Here is a 19,023-nt window from a genome sequence, read left to right on the forward strand (position 1 = left end):
GTGTGTGTGTGTGAGCCTGAGAGGAACACAGTTGGAATCTAGCAGCAGTCGTGGAAAGAAGAACTGGATGCGTGTCATAATCAGTGATAGTTTGTGATAACTGGGAAGTAGTTGGGAGTGTGTAACACAGTGACACTTATATAGCTCCTGTACTGTGAATACGTGTAGACTACTGAAGACAGAGTGAACAGATTATTGCAAATAAGGTTATAGAGTGTGAAACCCCGCAACAGTGCGAAAAGATTATTGCGAATAGGGTTATAAAGTGTGAAACCCCACAACAGTGTAACGACGGAGTGAAGAGATTATTGCGAATAGGGTTATAAAGTGTGAAACCCCGCAACAGTGTTATAATCAATTGTAGTTATGACTTGTAGGTTGTTAAATAAACCAATTAACAATCCGAACAGCGTCTTCAGTAACTAAACATGCTACAATACAATATGGAAGTGTAATTACCTGCTGGTTGTCTGTGTGATGTCCTCACATTAAGAGGTGAAGGGGCACTTGCCCTCACTTCAGCTTAAGTTTATAATGAGTCATTTCTAACATTCTCTGATGACAACTGGCTCTTTATTTTGGGGAACAGATGTCACTAAACTCAAGACTATAAATTATTTGTAAAAGTAAAGTACACACCAAAATTCAACTGGTGCAAACTGAAAACATCCTTTTAAGCATCATTATTTAAAACAATATATAAGCCCCTCACCTGAAACTACCATAAGGAAGTTGGGTAAATGTCCTTGTGACATGAACTGTATGTGATCAGCATTTCCACTCTCCTGTATGCTTGCAAGCTTATCAACAATCTTCTTCAAGATTACTGTGTATTTTGTTTAAACACTAAGTGTATAATGTTAGCCCTCAGTCACTTCATATACAAACCTGAACAGACTTCTTGCATGATATCTTGATTCTGTTACAGTAGTGCCTCACTCTTCCTATGTACGAGGAATGCAGACTACCAATTCCTCATCATTCCTACCTAATCCTGAGGGCCAGAAACATGACCAACATCTTTTGGTGTCAGAAACCATCTTCACACTCATCATAATCATCCTGTCAAGTATAAGGCAATCTGACCTGTTCACATTTCATGCCATCTCTTTAGCTGTCTTCCTACACTCTTCTTTCCCCCCAGGAGTGTCAAAATTGTGATATACAAATAATCATTTCCCTGAAGCTACTTATGTGAGATTTTTTAAAATGAAATTTTGCTAGCTGCCTACATAGTGGTTCTCACAGTGCATGAATAAATATTCTCAAAATAGCAATATTCTAAACATTTTAAAATACTAATACCAAGGACCTTTTATTGCATTTGTGCGGCTTTAAATGGTTAAAAGTATAGCTATTCCAGGTGAAACTCCTGGGAAAACCACAGTTTCAGTACCAGTCAATTAGTCACTCTGTTTCCTGTTTCCCAGCAGCACTGTCCAGCAACTTCATTTTTAGGCCATTCCAACAAAGCACCTGTTTGATCCACAACTTGTTCAATCTCAGAGACATCCAGTGCAGTACATACAAGAAAAACTTCTCAGAATACTCTTCCCAGATCAGCGAGTCTCACTAGGGAGTGCGACATATAAATAATGTATAATACCTGCTTCATAAAGGCAACTTTAGTTACTGACAGAATCTTAGTACTTGCATTATTTTGTTTATATGACATTTGTGCCAGATACTTTCCTCTATATTAACAACACACAGCGCCAATAATCCCTATCCAATACAGAGAAACCAGAGGTGTCCAACATACATATGCACAGACATCCAGATCTAAGTGTTCTCATTTTTCTGGCCCTATGGAAGGACAAACTTCAAGATTCAACCATTAATTAGTCAATTCCACATTTTAATGTGTTTAAAACCTCATTCTCAAATACGGTTCAATAACATCCACAATAAAATTCGAAAGACACCATTACAAGTCACTTTCTCTTGCTTATGTTATATAATCTTACCTCGATGCTATGTTCAGTCACTTGGCCTGTTTCTCCTTGCGCTGCGCCTCCAGGAAGTTTCCTGATAGTGCAAGCAATCTGTAGCGCTGTTTGAGGTTGCGTGCCCTTACATGAGCTGATAAAACTTCTACAGTATGATTGCCAGGAAACCAACCCCTCTCACCATCACGAATACGTTCCCCTTGATACCAACCTAAAAAAACAGCCACAACATGCTATCACTCAAAGAAACCTACAGGTATTTTCAAAAGTTAACACCTTCTTACACATTATGCACTTCACAGCTTATTCTTCATTCCTCTTATTTCCAATGAAGTATTATTTCATAACTTCCATTATAACTTTATGTGTGTGCGCACATGCAATAAACCATGCTGAACACGCTAATCTACAGGTAACACTCAAGATATATGCAGTAGGCAAAAAGTTCACAGCTTGGCCCAAATACTGGCTACCCTGATTGAGGGTTGTTGTGGTTTTCCTCAGCCCCTCCAGGCATATGCTGGAATAGTACCTTCATTAGGCCATGAGTGGTTTCTTACAAATTATTCCCAATTCATCAATCATTCCATTATCTGACAGTATATAGTCTCAATACTGAAAGCATCGCTAGATTACCTATGGAAAAATAAACCCATCAAAGTCAGTGGGGCCTACATTCCTGGGCATCATTATAACCAAGAATTTACAGGCCACATACATGTATTATGCTGTCGCATGTGTTAGTGACTTGTAGACAGGGTTTGGCTTGGTGAATGGATTTACTGGATGCTCACCAGTCATAACTACACTTAATTATAGCACTCTCAAGATTTGTAACTACAGAACATCTGGTGACAAGTCACAGCTGAATTCTCACAACTCCTTTCCATGAAGGCTTCATGACCTTTACTCACGGCTTTTCAGCTACGACTCTCCATCAAAACTAACTTCTGAATTCACTTCTCTTATAACCACTTTGCACAGACCCAACACAAAACAGTCTGCATTGCTGATGAAGCTTGTTTAGTGCACCATTCCTTAGCAATGGACTCCCTATTGTCACACACTAAAGCGGGAAAGGTGTTTACCAAGCTGTTACCTAGCATTGGGTATCCACATCACATTATTATTACATGCACCATCAGGAGGACTATATGCTCTCCTGTCATAAGAAGTATGTGAGAGTGACACATGACTGAAAAATCCTACTGTTTATACAGTCACAAGTTACTTCACACTTAAGGCTGTAACAGTGTTAAAATTTCCATTTATGTTTGAAATATGGACTTGGAGAAGGGAAACTTGAATTTTCAGTGATGTGTGAATAAAGAACCATGCAAGTCATAATGAAAATCCAGAAAGAAGAGAAGTAACAACACCTGTAACAGTCACAATACTAATGAATTACAGCTTCCTAAAATAATAAACTGTTTTGGCCCTTTTCAGAAAAATATAAAACTCAATATGCCCTAATACAGTATCTGTCCCAGTATTTGAAAACGAACATTTCTGACAAATGTAAGCATATTAACAGATAAGAAAGCAACACAGTCTTACTCCAAAACATTAAGTTAAAAAGTAAACAACAGCACAGTAGGAATCTGGTATCTGTTTCCATTTGTTTTTATGAACTTTAGGTGATAAACATTCAGCCAGAATGTGTGAACTTTCTCACTCTTTTTCTCATGAATTTACACTCTCAAATGCTTTATTCCACCTCACAGATATCCCATAAATGGTGAAATTAGAACAGTACTGACAAATGGAGTGTACAACACCTTCCTACCCCAACAATGCTGTTGAGAAAGAGTTCTCAAGAACTTAAAATCAGATCACATGACATGCATGACCTCTGCCATTTACAGATCATTATTATATATTTCAGAAAGTCATGTAATATTTAAAGCAGAGGTCAACTAACTGTATGTACATGTCCAGGAATCTGTGGATGAATGCATCTGAAATCTTACCATCCGTGATTTTCCTCAGCACATTGACCACATCTGCCACCTCTAGGGAAAGTTCATCTGGCTGGCGAGCTACATAGGGGTGAACGGCTGTAACTTGAGGGCAGTCCCATTCTTCATACACAGTCTCATCAGGGTTGTCAGAGACAGGGGGGTTCACCGCTTCCAGCCATCGCTGCCGATCTGATTCCATGGAACATGACAAGACCTGGCAAAGACAACAAAAATTAAAATTGTAATAACAGGCATATATTATTGAAACACAACAGGAATAAACAAACCAGAATAAGGAAATAAATGTAACAAATCAAGAACATAAGTTAGTAGATTAGCCTTTCACCCATTAAGTTCTCCCATCTAATTATGTTCTTGTTCTGTTTACTTTATTATCTTGCTCTGGCTTACTGCTCCCTGTTCTTCTTTGTATAATGACTGTTTCCACTTAAATACAAGTGTGATTACATGACATTTTCTAAAATAAAAGTGGAAAGATGAGCTCCATTTCACACTACAAAGAATTTGCAAATAAGATGTTCACAAACTTTTCACTCCTGATTATTCAGTGAAGTGCCATATGACATAAAAGACTAATCTATACTAATAGCTAAATCACCAATGTATACAAAACTCTGGTCAGAAGACCTCAAAAGAAGGGACCTCTTCCAAGACTCTGCAAAGCAAAAACAATTAAGGCAGTATTAAGTACACTCAACTATGAACACTAGTCACATTTTTAATGGATAGTATCGAAAGTACTTGTTATTTGTCAATGTCATGCTAAGTAAATTCTCAATATCTAATGTAAGTACTATCATATAAACCCATTTCACTGCACACAATTACAGAAACCTTTAGAATACATACTTAATGTTATGCAAGTAATTATTAAAACTGAACAGATGACAAAGCCACAAGCTATTACTTGAGTACAAGATAAAATACCCAAAGACAAAGATCTTACCATTTCAACAGTTTTCTTCTCATGATTCTGTAGCATTGTGAGCAGCATCAGATTACGTCCACCATCAGATGTGAACTTAACAGGAAGATTTGTCATTCCCTCAGCACTTGTCATCTGAACCAAGTTCCTTGGGCAGTAGTCCACTACAGCGTAGCACTCATCACCAGTAGCATCTGGAGTGGTTCTTCTAAAATGTCAGACACATCATTCATTATCTTCTAACAAGCAAGAAACAGATAAATATTCACAAAATATCAAAATGTGAGCTTTCTTTCACATTAATAACAATAAACTTTACTGTTCTATCCACATTTTCTCAATAAGATAGAAGATGCACACTCAGCAAAACTGTGGCACATTCACAGTGTTACTTACCTTTAGATTTTCAATTCACGAATGCTGACTTGTGATGTTCTCTTATAAATAGCATAAAACATGATTTAAAGAAAATCCACTACTTTATATACTTTAAATGTGTCTTTCCAGTGAACACACAAGAGCTGGTATCATGCAAACTGCAAATAAATAAGCGATTCTGACAATTTTTGCATATCTTCTGAAGAGCACAGGTGACTGCTGAATACACATATTTGGAAATGTAAACACACCATAACAATTCTGAGCCATTTTCTATGTTTCATCTAGCTGCCTTGAAAATCATTAGAATTATGTTAAATTTTTCTCCACAATTCTTGTTTTAAACATTTATCACCCCAATAAATATTGAGTAAGTTATGCTCAAGGTGTGCGCAGAAGCACATGTGAATCTTGACCTAAAAATGTCTGTAATTATTTCCCAACTTTAAGAGGAAAATTTTACTTGGCAAATACTAGAACAGAGTTTAATTTACAACTTCCAATATAGAAACAATTACTGTACTTACCTCTTCTTTTTAGTGATGACCAGCAAGTCTGTGAAGAGGAATATGTGTACTTGAATTCTGGAAAACTTCTTCCCAAAAGTAAGTTTACCCTCATCTCCTCTCCAGACCAGCTGCGTGAGCTCACCCTTCTTGACAAGCCATCGAGTGCTAGAAATGATGGGTATTGCCTTTACTTCATTTGGAAAATAGAGCTGTGGACTAAGAATCAGGATCTCTTCCATGCGTTCCATTCTACGAGCATCCTCATTGCAGTTCTGTACAATCTGTAACAACAGAATACAGTCTTCAAATAAACCACATTCTTAACCAAACAAAGGGGAACATAAAGAGTATAACCTTTGAGATGTAATGCCATGTAGTCTCATGGTCCATTGGCATTCCCCTGAAACACTGGTGACTTCCACAGACTACATGGCATTACAATATAAGGACTGTAATCTTCATAGTCACCACTGTGAGAATCTCAAATACAAGACTGGAAATGCATATATACTGTAACATGACGCCCAAAAGACAGAACAGTGAAGTAAAAAATAGACGTTCATTGCTAGGCAACGACTTTGTGAACACATTCACGCTGGAATGAATACACAAGCAACAATCAAGTGATTTCCATTGCTATTAAACAATGCTGTAAACACATCTCAATAAAGCGGCTGTTTTCTGCATGGTCCGAGCAAAACGGTTACAAGGAACATTTCAGTAGTCAAGTTCTGAGACACGGGTGGGAAGACAGCGACTAACCGCTTGAGCTATAGCGCGGCCAAAGCGCTGTACTTATAGAAAAATTAATTTGTCCAACCACAGATTTATTTTTATGGGTTCAGAGGGCAAATTTGCAGTGAATAATTCCTTTGAATTGAAAAATACAAAATCAATAATGTTTTACTATTTGATTTTGACATTAATATATTTTTTAGTTACTCTGGACTCTTCCACCAGGGATTTCGGTGCTGTTTCTGAATTTCCAAAATCTCCTTACTAGTCACAAAGGTTAGGACTCTTCTAAATCTTTCCATAAAATGTGAACAAATTTATTTTATTTTCCAAAAAGAAACATAAAACTGCACTAAGTGAGAACTTAAGACCACTGTAGGCCGCGGGGCAAGGGCCAAGAAGACCCACCCCTTATACATTCATTCACTCAGGTGGGAACTTACAACAACAAAACAAGTTGAAGCCCAAAGAGTGTATGATACAAAAAGGCTGAAACTGTAGTCAAGTAAGCTGACATGCACAAACTCGCTAGTGCTGCCATCTACTGCACAGATACCCAACCCTTTCACTGTGTATTATTTTCTCACCATTTCCCTAAGTAACACAACTTTATATGAAAGAAAAAAAAATTTCAGAGCCCAGTGAACGAAGTGGAACAACACAGAAATGGAGACGATTAATTCTTAATGTGGACTAAAATCAAATGTGGCATTGTACGATAATGGATACCTGCTTGACTTAAATGCCATACCTCGTACAAACGATGAAATTACTTTGAATATACTTACTTTGTTTAAAGTAGCAAGTGCCAGTTGACAAGTGCTATATTCATCATCTTTTGGATCCAGGCGTGTTAGAAGAGCATCCATAAGCAACGGCAGTCGTGTTATGCGCTGCATTGGTAGCATCAGGAAAGAGTGTAGGGACAGAGACTGACATACAGCGTTACTTTCTAGTTGCAACAGGACTTCTGAAAACTTCGTGTTCTGTTCCCTGCAAGAAACATCACATTAAATACTACATAGGGTATTCACAGTTGCTACATGCTGGAGAACTGGTGATGTGCAAGGAACACCAAAATTGGAAAACTTAAATCAAAGAATATTACTCATGATTCCCAATGTGCAATTCAAATAAACTACTGTAAAATGTTGGTACTGGTGTTTTAGTGTAAAACATCTATCACCTTGGCCAGAGATTGCAGGAAAGCATGTCCTGGTTTCTGTTATCATCACCTTTAACTTTCAAATCACACAGACAGTGGAAGACCAAACTCCACCCAACTGAAGTGACATACTTTTTCACTCAAACTCAAATAACATACCCTGTAGGACTGTTTCATAGAAGATGCTGGTTTTCATTCTGATATTTCATTACACTAAAATCTGAATGTAAAACCAATTCAATAAAATGGTGGATGAAATAGATGAATCTATCCTTCCTGCTATCTTTCAAATAAGTAAGTAAAGCTATCCCTGTGACAGGCCATGAAGGCCCATAGGGTTGAGAGACAGTGAGGGTCCCACATTATCTAGACAATCTGCTCAAAGATGGCGGTAAGGTTGTCAGCCTTATGCACCGGCCGTGCTTTACTCCCCAAGAAAATTACTTATTTAATTCCTGGTACTCATTTCTGTTAAGAGGCTGGGTGAACCCCAGGGCCATAGTGCGGCCGGAAGGATTACGTCAACTGAAAAAAATCCAATGACCTCATTGGTCTTTGAACCCACGACCTTCCAACTTGTAGTATAGTGCCTTAACCACTATGTTACCGCGTGCCCCGCTACCTTTCAAATACCCCATATAAAACAATAATTCAAAAAGAAATGTATGTAGTTGTAGGAAATGAAGATGGCAAATATGACATACAATAATGTGGAACAAGTCACACTTACTTCAACCCACGTAACGTCCTGTCCAGGCAAATCTGATTTGAACAATACTTGACATATGCGCTGAAGTTATTACTAGCATGCTTGTAGACAACGTCACAGATGCCATTCAGCAGGATATTATCTTGCCAACACTTTTCCAGCTCAGCCAGGAAGTGCTCTGAGCAAGTTTTGACTGGAATAATTAACAGAGTATTATGACAGATGACTGTTTACCCAAACATACAGAGGAAAGTTTGTGCTACATCTGCTGCTACTTATAATATTACTTCACAATAAATTACAAATTTTACAAAATATTTTCTGAAACATCAAAGAGAAGTTTTTCCTTTTATCTTTCTTAAAACTGTTTAAACCTTCTGATAAATTGATAAAAATTAATATGATATAAAGCCAAATTAATTACCCACATTTCATAATACACATCAGCTTTAACTAAAAAATGGATTCACTTCAAAGTAGTATCAATTCTGTAATACTAAAATTTACTTAACAACATTCTAAAGTGATCTGACGATGGCTTACTATACTTGGGCCCATGACATTTCTGGACTTTGTCCATTGTCTAGTACTCTGAACATATGCTTGTTCCTTTAGATACTAGATGGTGGATATGTTTAGGAACTCAGGGATCTGAAGAACAACATTCTAAAGTTTTTTTCTTAAACACAGCTGCACAAGTTCTTAAAGACTGTGTGCAATAACTGAAGGAATTGTGACAACTTAATGAAATGCAATGACATGCACTGAATGTGGTTACCTGGAATTAGATTAGAGAATAAGGTTCGTCTATCATTTTTAGACAGGACAGACTCATCATATGCTTCTAGACTAGACATAAAATGTTTCTCGAGAACATTTAAAGAATTGATGTATGATGCTTCTGATGTAATAATTTCAAACTTTGCTTCTTGTAATTTCTTCTGATGTGTGCTCAGTGTACCTGAAAATAAGCAACATAACAGAAGTGTACCCGAACTGATGAGTCACCAACAGGAATGTGTACAATGTATATTATGGTTAATTTTTTAAACAATTTTTTTTTCCTTCCAAGTATTCAATTTAAAAATTCCTGATTTGTATCCATAAGTAGCACCTTATCATGAAAGGCAAGAAACTTCTTCAGGAAGCCATGATGTCATTTAAAGACACACAATTGAAAAAACTCTTCATGCATATTCATCTCAGACATAAAAGTGCAAATTTAACACCTCCAGTCCTAGTAATGGTAATTTTTGTGACTAAAATTACCTTAAATTGAAATATCACTTTTATTAAGATCCACCTTTTGTACACGAATTCACAACCTGGTGCTTGATCATATGTTCTCGAATTTTGTTATGTTAACATTACATCATGTAAGCCTACTACACACACAGGCTTGAAGAAATTACCAACAGATATTCCATATCAGGTATGTTATGATAACCTCATATAAGAAAGAGCTTACTTCCATATTCCACTCTGGATTTTTCATATGAAACCTGCAAGTATTCCCCTGTCAACACACTTGATATAATGCACTTAATTCTAAAGTATGGTCTTCATATTTCCTCCCATGTCTCTTCTTTCTTATAACAAAACTCCCTTCTTCCCAACATGAAAGATTCAATGTGAACTGTATTATGAATATCTACTCATTACAGTTCAATAATTTCTTACTAATCCTGGTAGCAGATTGCAAAAGTACAATTTCATTGATTCTAAAGCCCACAGACAGATACAATATGCCAGTTTTACATAAAAGTTTTCCTCACAACTTATCCCTTCCAACAAAATTACTAAGTCACATTTGCCCTTACTTAAAACACGGCTGCTGACAACTTCTGGAATCTCGCACCAAAGTGTGCGATGTTGACCTTCGCGAGGCTGAATCAATTCCATGGCAGTAGGCCGTGAATATCTCACTTTCTGAGAACCATCACCAATTTCTTCATAGCCATCAGAGTCCAGTTCACTTCGCATATCTCTCTAAAGAAATACACTTCAATAAACCTTATTTCAATAAACTCTGATAACAGATCATTGAAACACAACAATAAGTACACCAATACATGGCCATCAGCTTAGCTGAAGCTGAGGTAACCTGCACATATGAACATTTATGGCATATATAGTATGCGCCAAAATATACAGTACTGAAATGAAAAGACATCCTGTTGATACCACTGTCTATTCATGTTAAGGCCCCATGCACGACAGAACCTTCTCAAATCTTGAAGAAATGGCCCAATCACCATGTCCCTGTAGCATTCTTGGGTGACAGTAAGAGCATTGCCTTCCTCATCCTCAATGAAATAGGGGCCTAATATACCGTTTGCTGAGACGGCACACCACATCGTCCCACATGTACTATGTAGCGGTTTCTGGACAATAACATCTGGCCACTCAAAACCAAGGAAGGGAGTTGTCTGGCGACTACTTCCATATGAGCAGAAATAATACTTAACTATGAATACTTTTTTCTCTGTCGAGAACCCATTTCCAACTGCACAGCGTAACTTCCTTTTCCCTACTGGGAACACGTGCGGCTGGAGCTATGCCCCATCAACAAACGCACATGTGCATTTGAGATGCGTGAGTTTCAGTACTCTATTTTTGGCGCATACTGCATATAAGAATTCATGTTTCGACAACACTATACCATACACAGTAAAGGCATTATCATCGTAAATAATTATTTGGCAATTACAATTATTTTAAGGATTATGGATGCAATCTGATCGGTTAGTTTTAAACTTTCAGTTACATTTCTTACATTATTGACGATGGAGGTTACATGAAGTGAAATGTGCGGACTATGTTATGTGGCCATAGACTTTTTACCTTATCATTTGCCTTAGTCTTTTAAAAAAAAACAGGAGAAACCTCAGCTTGGGCAGCTACCTATCAAGCCAAAAATCAAAATGGGCCTTCATGACATGAAGCGGCAGTACAACCACCCAGCCTTCATGTTAGGCTTTTGCATTTTCCGATTCTTTCCTTCAGGTAATCTTACGCAGTTGACAAATGTACTGCTGTTGTACCAAATAGCAGATATTGATTTTTATAGCATGCAGTCAGGCACTGTCAAGTTTATACTGGTACATCTGATTCATGTAGAAGCCTGTGTTTACCAGCACTTCAATTAAATAACGATAAAGTCACAGGTTGTAGTATATAATGGCTGTAATTAAATAGGCAATCTGCTTGCAGTGGAACAGATTTCTTGGTGGCAGCTGTTGTTACAAATGAAAGTTCTGAAAAGAGCTTTTTATTATTTTATTATAAAGGTTGTTTACAAAAATGTTTAATCTAGAAATGCAACTGAATTGAAAAACTCACTATTAAGTAAAATGATGTTGCTTGCTTCACATTTAGTGTAGCTTACCTCTACCACACCTGCAGTGTAGAATTGATATAAAGGTTCATCAGCAAACCGCCTTTCAACTACACCACTGTTCTCTGGGCTGCCTGCTGTCAATGGTGAATCTCCTCCACTGAAATCAGTGTGCTGGCTTCGTGCATCTGCGCCACAAATAAACAAGTGTTTGACAAGAGTACAATGCACAAATGGATATATTTGTGCCTGTACTTACATACCTCTTGCAAGTAAAACGTTTCTGCTACATTAGTGCTTTTAATTGACTTCAATGTTACACCAATTTGCTTACAATGACAAGGGATGTGTGAACACTTGAGCCTCCAAACTTCATTCACTAAAACTTTCTAAATGTAACTTCAGAATTTAAGTTTTTATTTCTTTAATTCACTAAATAATTAGAAACTCTGTACTGCAAGCTCAGCTGATCAGACCACTCTGTATGTAGGGTCACTACTGCCATAAGTGCATACTGTCTCATGCAGGGTGGCAGCAGTATGATTAATTATAAATTTTACAGCAGGAACCAAAATTATGCAGCTCATATAAAAATAAGATTGGAATTTGTTCCATGTCCCTTCCTTCCATCCCAGACATAAATATTAGCATTCCTGTTTTTATGACAAACAGTATTTTTGAAGTTAGATCATCTAAGTTTCCATAGAATAAATCTTGTATCCATTATCAGAGAACAAACAAATTATAGTATGTGGAAGTTATGACTGCAAGTGTGGTCCAAATTCATATTTCACTGCAAAAAGTTACCATGCACCTTTAGTACTAAGTATGCCAAACAAAAATTCATATACTAAAACATGAACCTACTCTCAAGTGAAAATTTATAGCAATATTTCAAAATAGTATAGTATACTGTTCTCAATATTTTAATCCCCTTACCTTAGCAGCCTCCGTAGTCTAGGGGTAACGTTCCCGCCTCATGACTCAAGTTACGCGGGTTCAAACCCGGCGGAGGTCGTGAAATTTTTAAGGGCGGAAAAATTCAGGGAACAAGTCCTCTGGGAGGGACTTCAAGCCGTGGGTCCCGTGTCATAGATTTACGGCACATAAAAATCCTGATGTCTCTAGCAGACCTCTGAGCAAAATCAGGCAAAAAGTTTCCCACCCAAGTAGTTTCCAATGCCTCCGGTAGATGGGGAAGTTATCGGGTACCAATAGCCAGTAAAGGGCCAACCTCGCCGGCAGAAAAGGGAGAGTTATCGGGTGCCACTGCCAGTAGAGGGCCGACCTCACTGGCAGAAAGGGGAGATAGCGGGCACCAGTATCAGTAGGGTATGGCAACAGAAGAAATTAAAGGATTAGTTGCGGTGCATGGGGAAAACCACCCCCCTCTATACTGAATAACTGAATAACCCCCTTACCTTGCTCAGAGAGAGAGCTGTCATTTGGACTTGAAGTACTTGTATCCCAAAGACCAACTTCAGCATACCAAGAATTTGATACTGGTCGGTCTTGCTTTCTTATATTTCTCTTTTGTGCATCTAGATAATAACAAATATTAATTTTTTAAAAACACACCATTCAAACAAGCACAACATTTGGTACAGAAGTAGTATAAAACTTAATGCACATCCCCTATTACTGAGACGGGACTCAAGAAGCTACTTCTCCAAACCATATGCACTGTGTCTGTATATGAAAAAGAACTCAGAAATGCTAGCATTCTGCTTCTAGATCATACTGGAAGACCTACCAACAAATTACTCTTTTCTTCAGGTTCCTCCATTAATCCTGCATACAAATCCAAGTAATTTCATTTTCTCTTCACATTCTGTGCTATCGCTGAGATTTTTCAGTACTAACTTAGCACAGATTTTCTTCATATTCAGATGTTCATCCAAAACTAATTCCATAGTTTCACTATTCTTAATCATTTCTTCTCCTATCTTCTGAAGAGCCACAATAAGTTCTCGCCATTTCACATGTAAGTAAAGTAAAGCTATCCCTGTAACAGGCCGTGAAGGCCCATAGGGTTGTAAGATGTTGAGGGTCCCACATTATCTAGACAATCAGCTCAAAGATGGCGGTAAGGTTTGTCAGCCCTATGCGCCGTCCGCGCTTTACTCCCCAGGAAAATTATTTAATTAATTTCTGGTACTCATTTCTGTTAGAGGCTGAGTCGACCCCAGGGCCACAGTGCAGCTGGAAGGATGAGGTAAACTGAAAAAAATCCAATGACCTCATCCGAGATTTGAACCCGCGACCTTCCAGCTTGTAGAATAGCCCCTCAACCAACTACGCTACCGCGTGCCCCCCACCATTTCACTTGTGGATCAGTTATTGATCATGTAAGATGGATGGAGGTCTCATCTTCTGTACCACTTTTCTTCAAAAAATACTTTAACATTTACAAAAACTGTGTTCTACACATTATTCTCTTTCCCTCTCTATAAATTTGATGTAACATTTTGTAGATGTCAGAGACATTTTCCTCCTATTTCAATAAAATTTTATGAGTAATGCTGACTCTATTCTAACAATTTAGTACCCATGGATTTAACAAATGTACCAATGCACTAATAAATGACCATAATTATTAAACTGAAATCTAAAGACTTGACACAAAACTGCTGAATAATGCAGGCATGTGATCCAACATGAAGCAACTGTATCAGTGTTGTAAGGTAACATTATATAGTTGAACAATTAGTCACACCTTGTAACATATTACTCAGCTCAAGCAAGAAATGTAAACAGACAATAACTGACGACTATCAATATATGAACATATCACTATACTAGTACCTAAGGCAGCAATAGAAGAGACAAAAGTCAAAGAACATAATGTATTGTACACTATGAAGAAAGCAGTCTTCTGGGCTTTGGCGCCGTGTATATGTGGTGTTAACCGACGTTTCGGAGGAACGTATCGCCCCCATCTTCAGGGTTGNGTACACTAGTTTGTAGTCTCCATTCCTTTCCTATTGTTATTGAACAATGCTGTCAGTATTGAGAACAACCAGCATCAGTGAGAGGATCAGTAATGAGTATGAAGCAGGTGGGCAGGGGAAATTTAGGTACTTAGAAAAACACATGCCCAGTGCCATTTTGCCCGCCACAAATCCCACATAACCTTATCTGAAATTGAACCCAGGCTGCAACATTAAAAGCTGGTGCCTGCCTGAGCAATGGTATGGCCTTAGATTTTGACTGACCACGGCACACTAAAATAGTAATCTTACACGAACACTCCTTTGGTGCCCCATACAATAATCTTAAGTATGTCATATTCCTGAAGAGATACAATTAGAAGTCATGTTATTCACGGTAGTGACAAGTCACCCATGCAAACCTGCATGAACATATCTGTATTACACTTACACCTTGAATGCACCATATTATACCCAAACACAGTCATAATTTGCATTATCATCATTACATGACATTACATTTTAATTTCTGTTATCATCATCGCTATCTTGTGTTCTGTATCGAAATACCACGTATATGTAAATTCCTTAACTGCAGCCATAAACTGAAGGAATATAACAAAAAAACAGCTGAATTGTAAAGCTTCAAGTTTCAGTTTTCTAAGTTCCTTGGCTTCTGAGTCAAGTGTGTTAATATACTAACCCAAACATACCATCTTTTATTTACATAATGATAATACATGAACCAAGTCTATGAAAACTGATATGTATACACTGGCTCCTAGTACCTATCTTGCACAGTTAGTACAAGAACTATGCTGACAGTCTTCTCCTACACCCCAAATTGTCACTATTTTGCTCCTAGAATATGCATAACAAATTTTTACCTAAAATGACAAGTCATATTTCCATACACAATCTGGAAAGTTACCACTACACCAGCTCAGTTGGTTGGAGAGGTTACAGCATCTAAATGTCTTTTAACTGAATCTCACCACTGCTCTGCAGACATGTTTCAATCAATTAGCAATAAAATATATGAAATGTACACACCTATAATTCCAATATTCTGAACGTCTCTCTGGTCAAACAGTCCACATTCCGCATACCAGGACGTGTTACCTGAACTTCTTTTCTCCTTACGTGGAGGTTTCTTTGGATTATCTGAACAAAGAAAGTACAGCTAACATATTTTCTGCTGTGCAGTAGGTGTAACATCCCGACACAGCAGGATGGTATTAACATGCTTGGCTGAGTGCAGAAATTTTGACCAGCACTATCTTCTGGGTTGATACTGCGTAGTTTGGTGTAAGTTTATCAATGTTTCAGATGAATGTACTGCCTATGTCTTCAGGGTCAAAAAATTGAGCAAAGTTAACAACCACAGCACAATCCTACTTACTTGCACAGCTTACTCTTGGAACCTGAAGATGGAAGCACTATGTTCCTCCAAAACATTAGTAAACATTACCAGATTACACAGGGTCATATCCCAGAAGACAGTACCCTTCACAACCACCACAATGAGAACATCAGATCTCACATACACAATTCTTTTTTTTTTCTATTTCAGAACTCAAAACGTAAGGGTAACCTACAAGTTGTATGAAAAATTGAATTCTCCTTGGGCTATCTTTCTATACAATGAGCCTGGAAATGCAAATAGCAATCTCCAAATTATTTTCACATTCTTCACTTACTGTTGTACGCAAAAGTGGAAATTATATATACAGGTGAGGCATGGATAGAGCTAATCAAACAACTATTAACACAGGAATTCGAAGTTTCTGGCCATGGCAGATTATAACCCAGTAAAACAGCTTACAATTTACTACCTAAAAGTGTAAGATTGTTCTACTACCTTGTGCACTAAAACAGCCACCCATCCCTAGTACGATGTGACTTCAGAATTCACCCATTTGTATTAGAACCCTGAAGTGCTATACTAGTAACACAAATGTCTCTCATCGGACTTCATTGTGACAACAAAAATTAGTCCACCTCTCCACAACCTAGTTCTCTCAAATCTAGTCCGCATGAACCTTTCTACCTCGATTTTAAATAGAAAACTTTGCCATACTCTTTCTTCCTCTCCATGTCTCACATCATCATGTAGTCAGTCTGTTCCAAGCCAATCAACATTTCTGAGGAACATGTTGCGTCACCCTCGTTTCTTGCTTGACTTATTATTTGGCCCTTATGATGGAGACAACTTGTTCCTCAAAAACATTGGCTTTCAACAGAATATATAACATTATATCCCAGGAGGCAGAACTCTTCAGGAATGAAAGGACAGGTTCAGGTCAACAGATGTTCAAAGTGCTTACTGCAAATAATTTAAACATAACAATTTCTTCCTCCTCATTAAAACTTACCTGAGGAGCCTGAACTCTGGGGAGGAAGAGGAGGAGGCGAATTGGGACGTACGCTGCCACTATTCCTTCTCTCAGGAGCAGATTTCGGTCTCTGTTTCTTGCTATCAGCAAAGTTCATGAGGGTCTTCTGTAACCCCTCTGAGCTGTAGTTTGCCTCTACACCGCTCTCATACACAACTGTCTTGCTGCTCCCCACACTTGAAGGACTAGTTGCAATATCGTCATTTTCTATGTAAATGTCAGCAACATCAGATTTCCTGGAACAGATGTGAAACATAAAATCGAGTTACATCAATATGTGCAAGCAGCAAAAAACCAGAATTTTACACGTGACCAAGAATAACATTTTCAGTTTCAGATGAGAATTTAGAAACATTTCATGGTTCAAAATAAGAACAAGAATTTTCTCTACCACACCAATATTTTCACTGTAACCACAATTACAACACTGCCAACTTTGTAGACTTTATTACTAGTTCCATTTCCATACCAGATGCTCATCAATGAAATTTTTCATGAATCACTGTACCTAAAAATATTCAATTCTAGGGCTAAGTCCTTTTCAGCCTGGGCAAAATGTGGGGGGAAAATACAGAGAGAGAGAGAGAGAGAGAGAGAGAGAGGTTTTGTTAACAAGTCAACTCATGCTAGTACTACCAACCATTACAATTCTGATAGCTGAAATCTTGCTCTATTTAAATGCATTATTATGCTTTCTGTATCTGTTGTAGTTTTCATTAAAAAAAAATATGAGGCATTATATATGGAACGCTCCTCGTATATACTACAGCATGTAACAACTAATCTGACTAAACTATGACACATGTTAATGGCTACAGTCAAACTTACCTATCGACAGTTCCCTCGACATTGCCTGTGTCAGCATCAAGCGCCTGGGTGAGGTAGAACGTGGCAGTTTCCTTCTTTGGGCCACTAGATGGTGATGTGGGTGGTGTCTGATCTGAGGCAGATACACTTCGCCTGAATTTGCGTAACGACCAATATTTGCGTCCTGCTAGATTCCCTGATGATACAGACTTCTCTGATATTCGTGGGGGAGGGGCTGGTGGTGATGGAAGAGATGCGGGAGGGGAGGGAGGCGGTGGTCTTGGTGTGGTGGGAAGTGGTGGACAAGCTGTGACAGAACAGGAAGAGAGGGAAAAATTAATTTTGCCTCTCATTAATGTGTCCTGAAAATTAGTTTAACATTGCATGCACATATTCCTACTAAATACAGAAATCAAATTTACATATTTTCTATATTATCATTTGTATTAGATTCTGACAAATTTATAATTGTTATTTATAATCGACTGAAATGCTATTACCAAGCTCCATTCATGCCAGACACCTTAAGAAATGAAGAAAGCAGTGTTGTGGGATGTGGCACCGTGTAGATGTGTTAACAGACGTTTCAGAGGAACGTATCGCCTCCATCTTCAGGGTAGAAGGAAAAATAAATAATCCACAAGCGAAGAGACCGTAAGAACCGGTACAAGCAGGTTCCTCCGAAACATCGGTTAACACATCTACATGGTGCCGCATCCAATACCTTAAGAAATATTAGCAAATGTGCAATTAAAATGAAAATGGGAATACCTGGGACTTTGCATGCAACAAATTAGNAGACTGCTTTCTTCGTAGTCGCCGCCATGAAAACCTCAAATCTTACCTTAAGGAATATCAGCAAATGTGCAACTAAAATGAAAATGGGAATACCTGGGACTTTGCATGCAACAAATTAGTTAGATAACATGACAGATCAATAATGACACAAGAGAAAATATTCATTTATTAGGATGTCACATAATAATACCTACAGTTTAATTTGAAAAACATAAAAATACTAATACTTTGGTGCATCTGTCACTGCCAAGAGTATGAGTAGGAAGCAACACATGTTTTTTTTTAATTCCCTATTATGGTATTCTAAGGTGTGATGTACACCAAATTGGTGAGGAGGAGGACCACAGTAATGGCTCCTTGATGATACTGTACAAAGCCATAAACATTCAAATTCACAAGATAA

At 37.9% G+C, this 19,023-nt stretch overlaps 1 protein-coding gene across 4 annotated transcripts in view; it reads right to left on the reverse strand.

Moving 5' to 3' along the window:
- Nucleotides 1-541: 541 nt before the first annotated feature.
- LOC111873556 overlaps nt 542-19,023 on the reverse strand; it is a 111,644-nt gene continuing 93,162 nt past the window's right edge. For all 4 annotated transcript variants that reach the window (XM_023868360.1, XM_023868355.1, XM_023868356.2 and 1 more), the window contains 13 exons: nt 17,844-18,129; nt 16,995-17,251; nt 15,673-15,783; nt 13,111-13,230; nt 11,741-11,877; nt 10,173-10,341; nt 9,131-9,313; nt 8,374-8,545; nt 7,267-7,471; nt 5,762-6,024; nt 4,878-5,064; nt 3,920-4,124; nt 542-2,160 (listed from right to left, as the gene is read on the reverse strand). In XM_023868360.1, the coding sequence (XP_023724128.1) occupies nt 1,985-2,160; nt 3,920-4,124; nt 4,878-5,064; nt 5,762-6,024; nt 7,267-7,471; nt 8,374-8,545; nt 9,131-9,313; nt 10,173-10,341; nt 11,741-11,877; nt 13,111-13,230; nt 15,673-15,783; nt 16,995-17,251; nt 17,844-18,129 (2,471 nt within the window). In that variant the 3' untranslated portion in view covers nt 542-1,984. The remainder of the gene's footprint in view (nt 2,161-3,919; nt 4,125-4,877; nt 5,065-5,761; nt 6,025-7,266; nt 7,472-8,373; nt 8,546-9,130; nt 9,314-10,172; nt 10,342-11,740; nt 11,878-13,110; nt 13,231-15,672; nt 15,784-16,994; nt 17,252-17,843; nt 18,130-19,023) is intronic.

This window comes from Cryptotermes secundus, unplaced genomic scaffold (assembly GCF_002891405.2).
Source record: "Cryptotermes secundus unplaced genomic scaffold, Csec_1.0 scaffold445, whole genome shotgun sequence".
NCBI lineage: Eukaryota > Metazoa > Arthropoda > Insecta > Blattodea > Kalotermitidae > Cryptotermes > Cryptotermes secundus.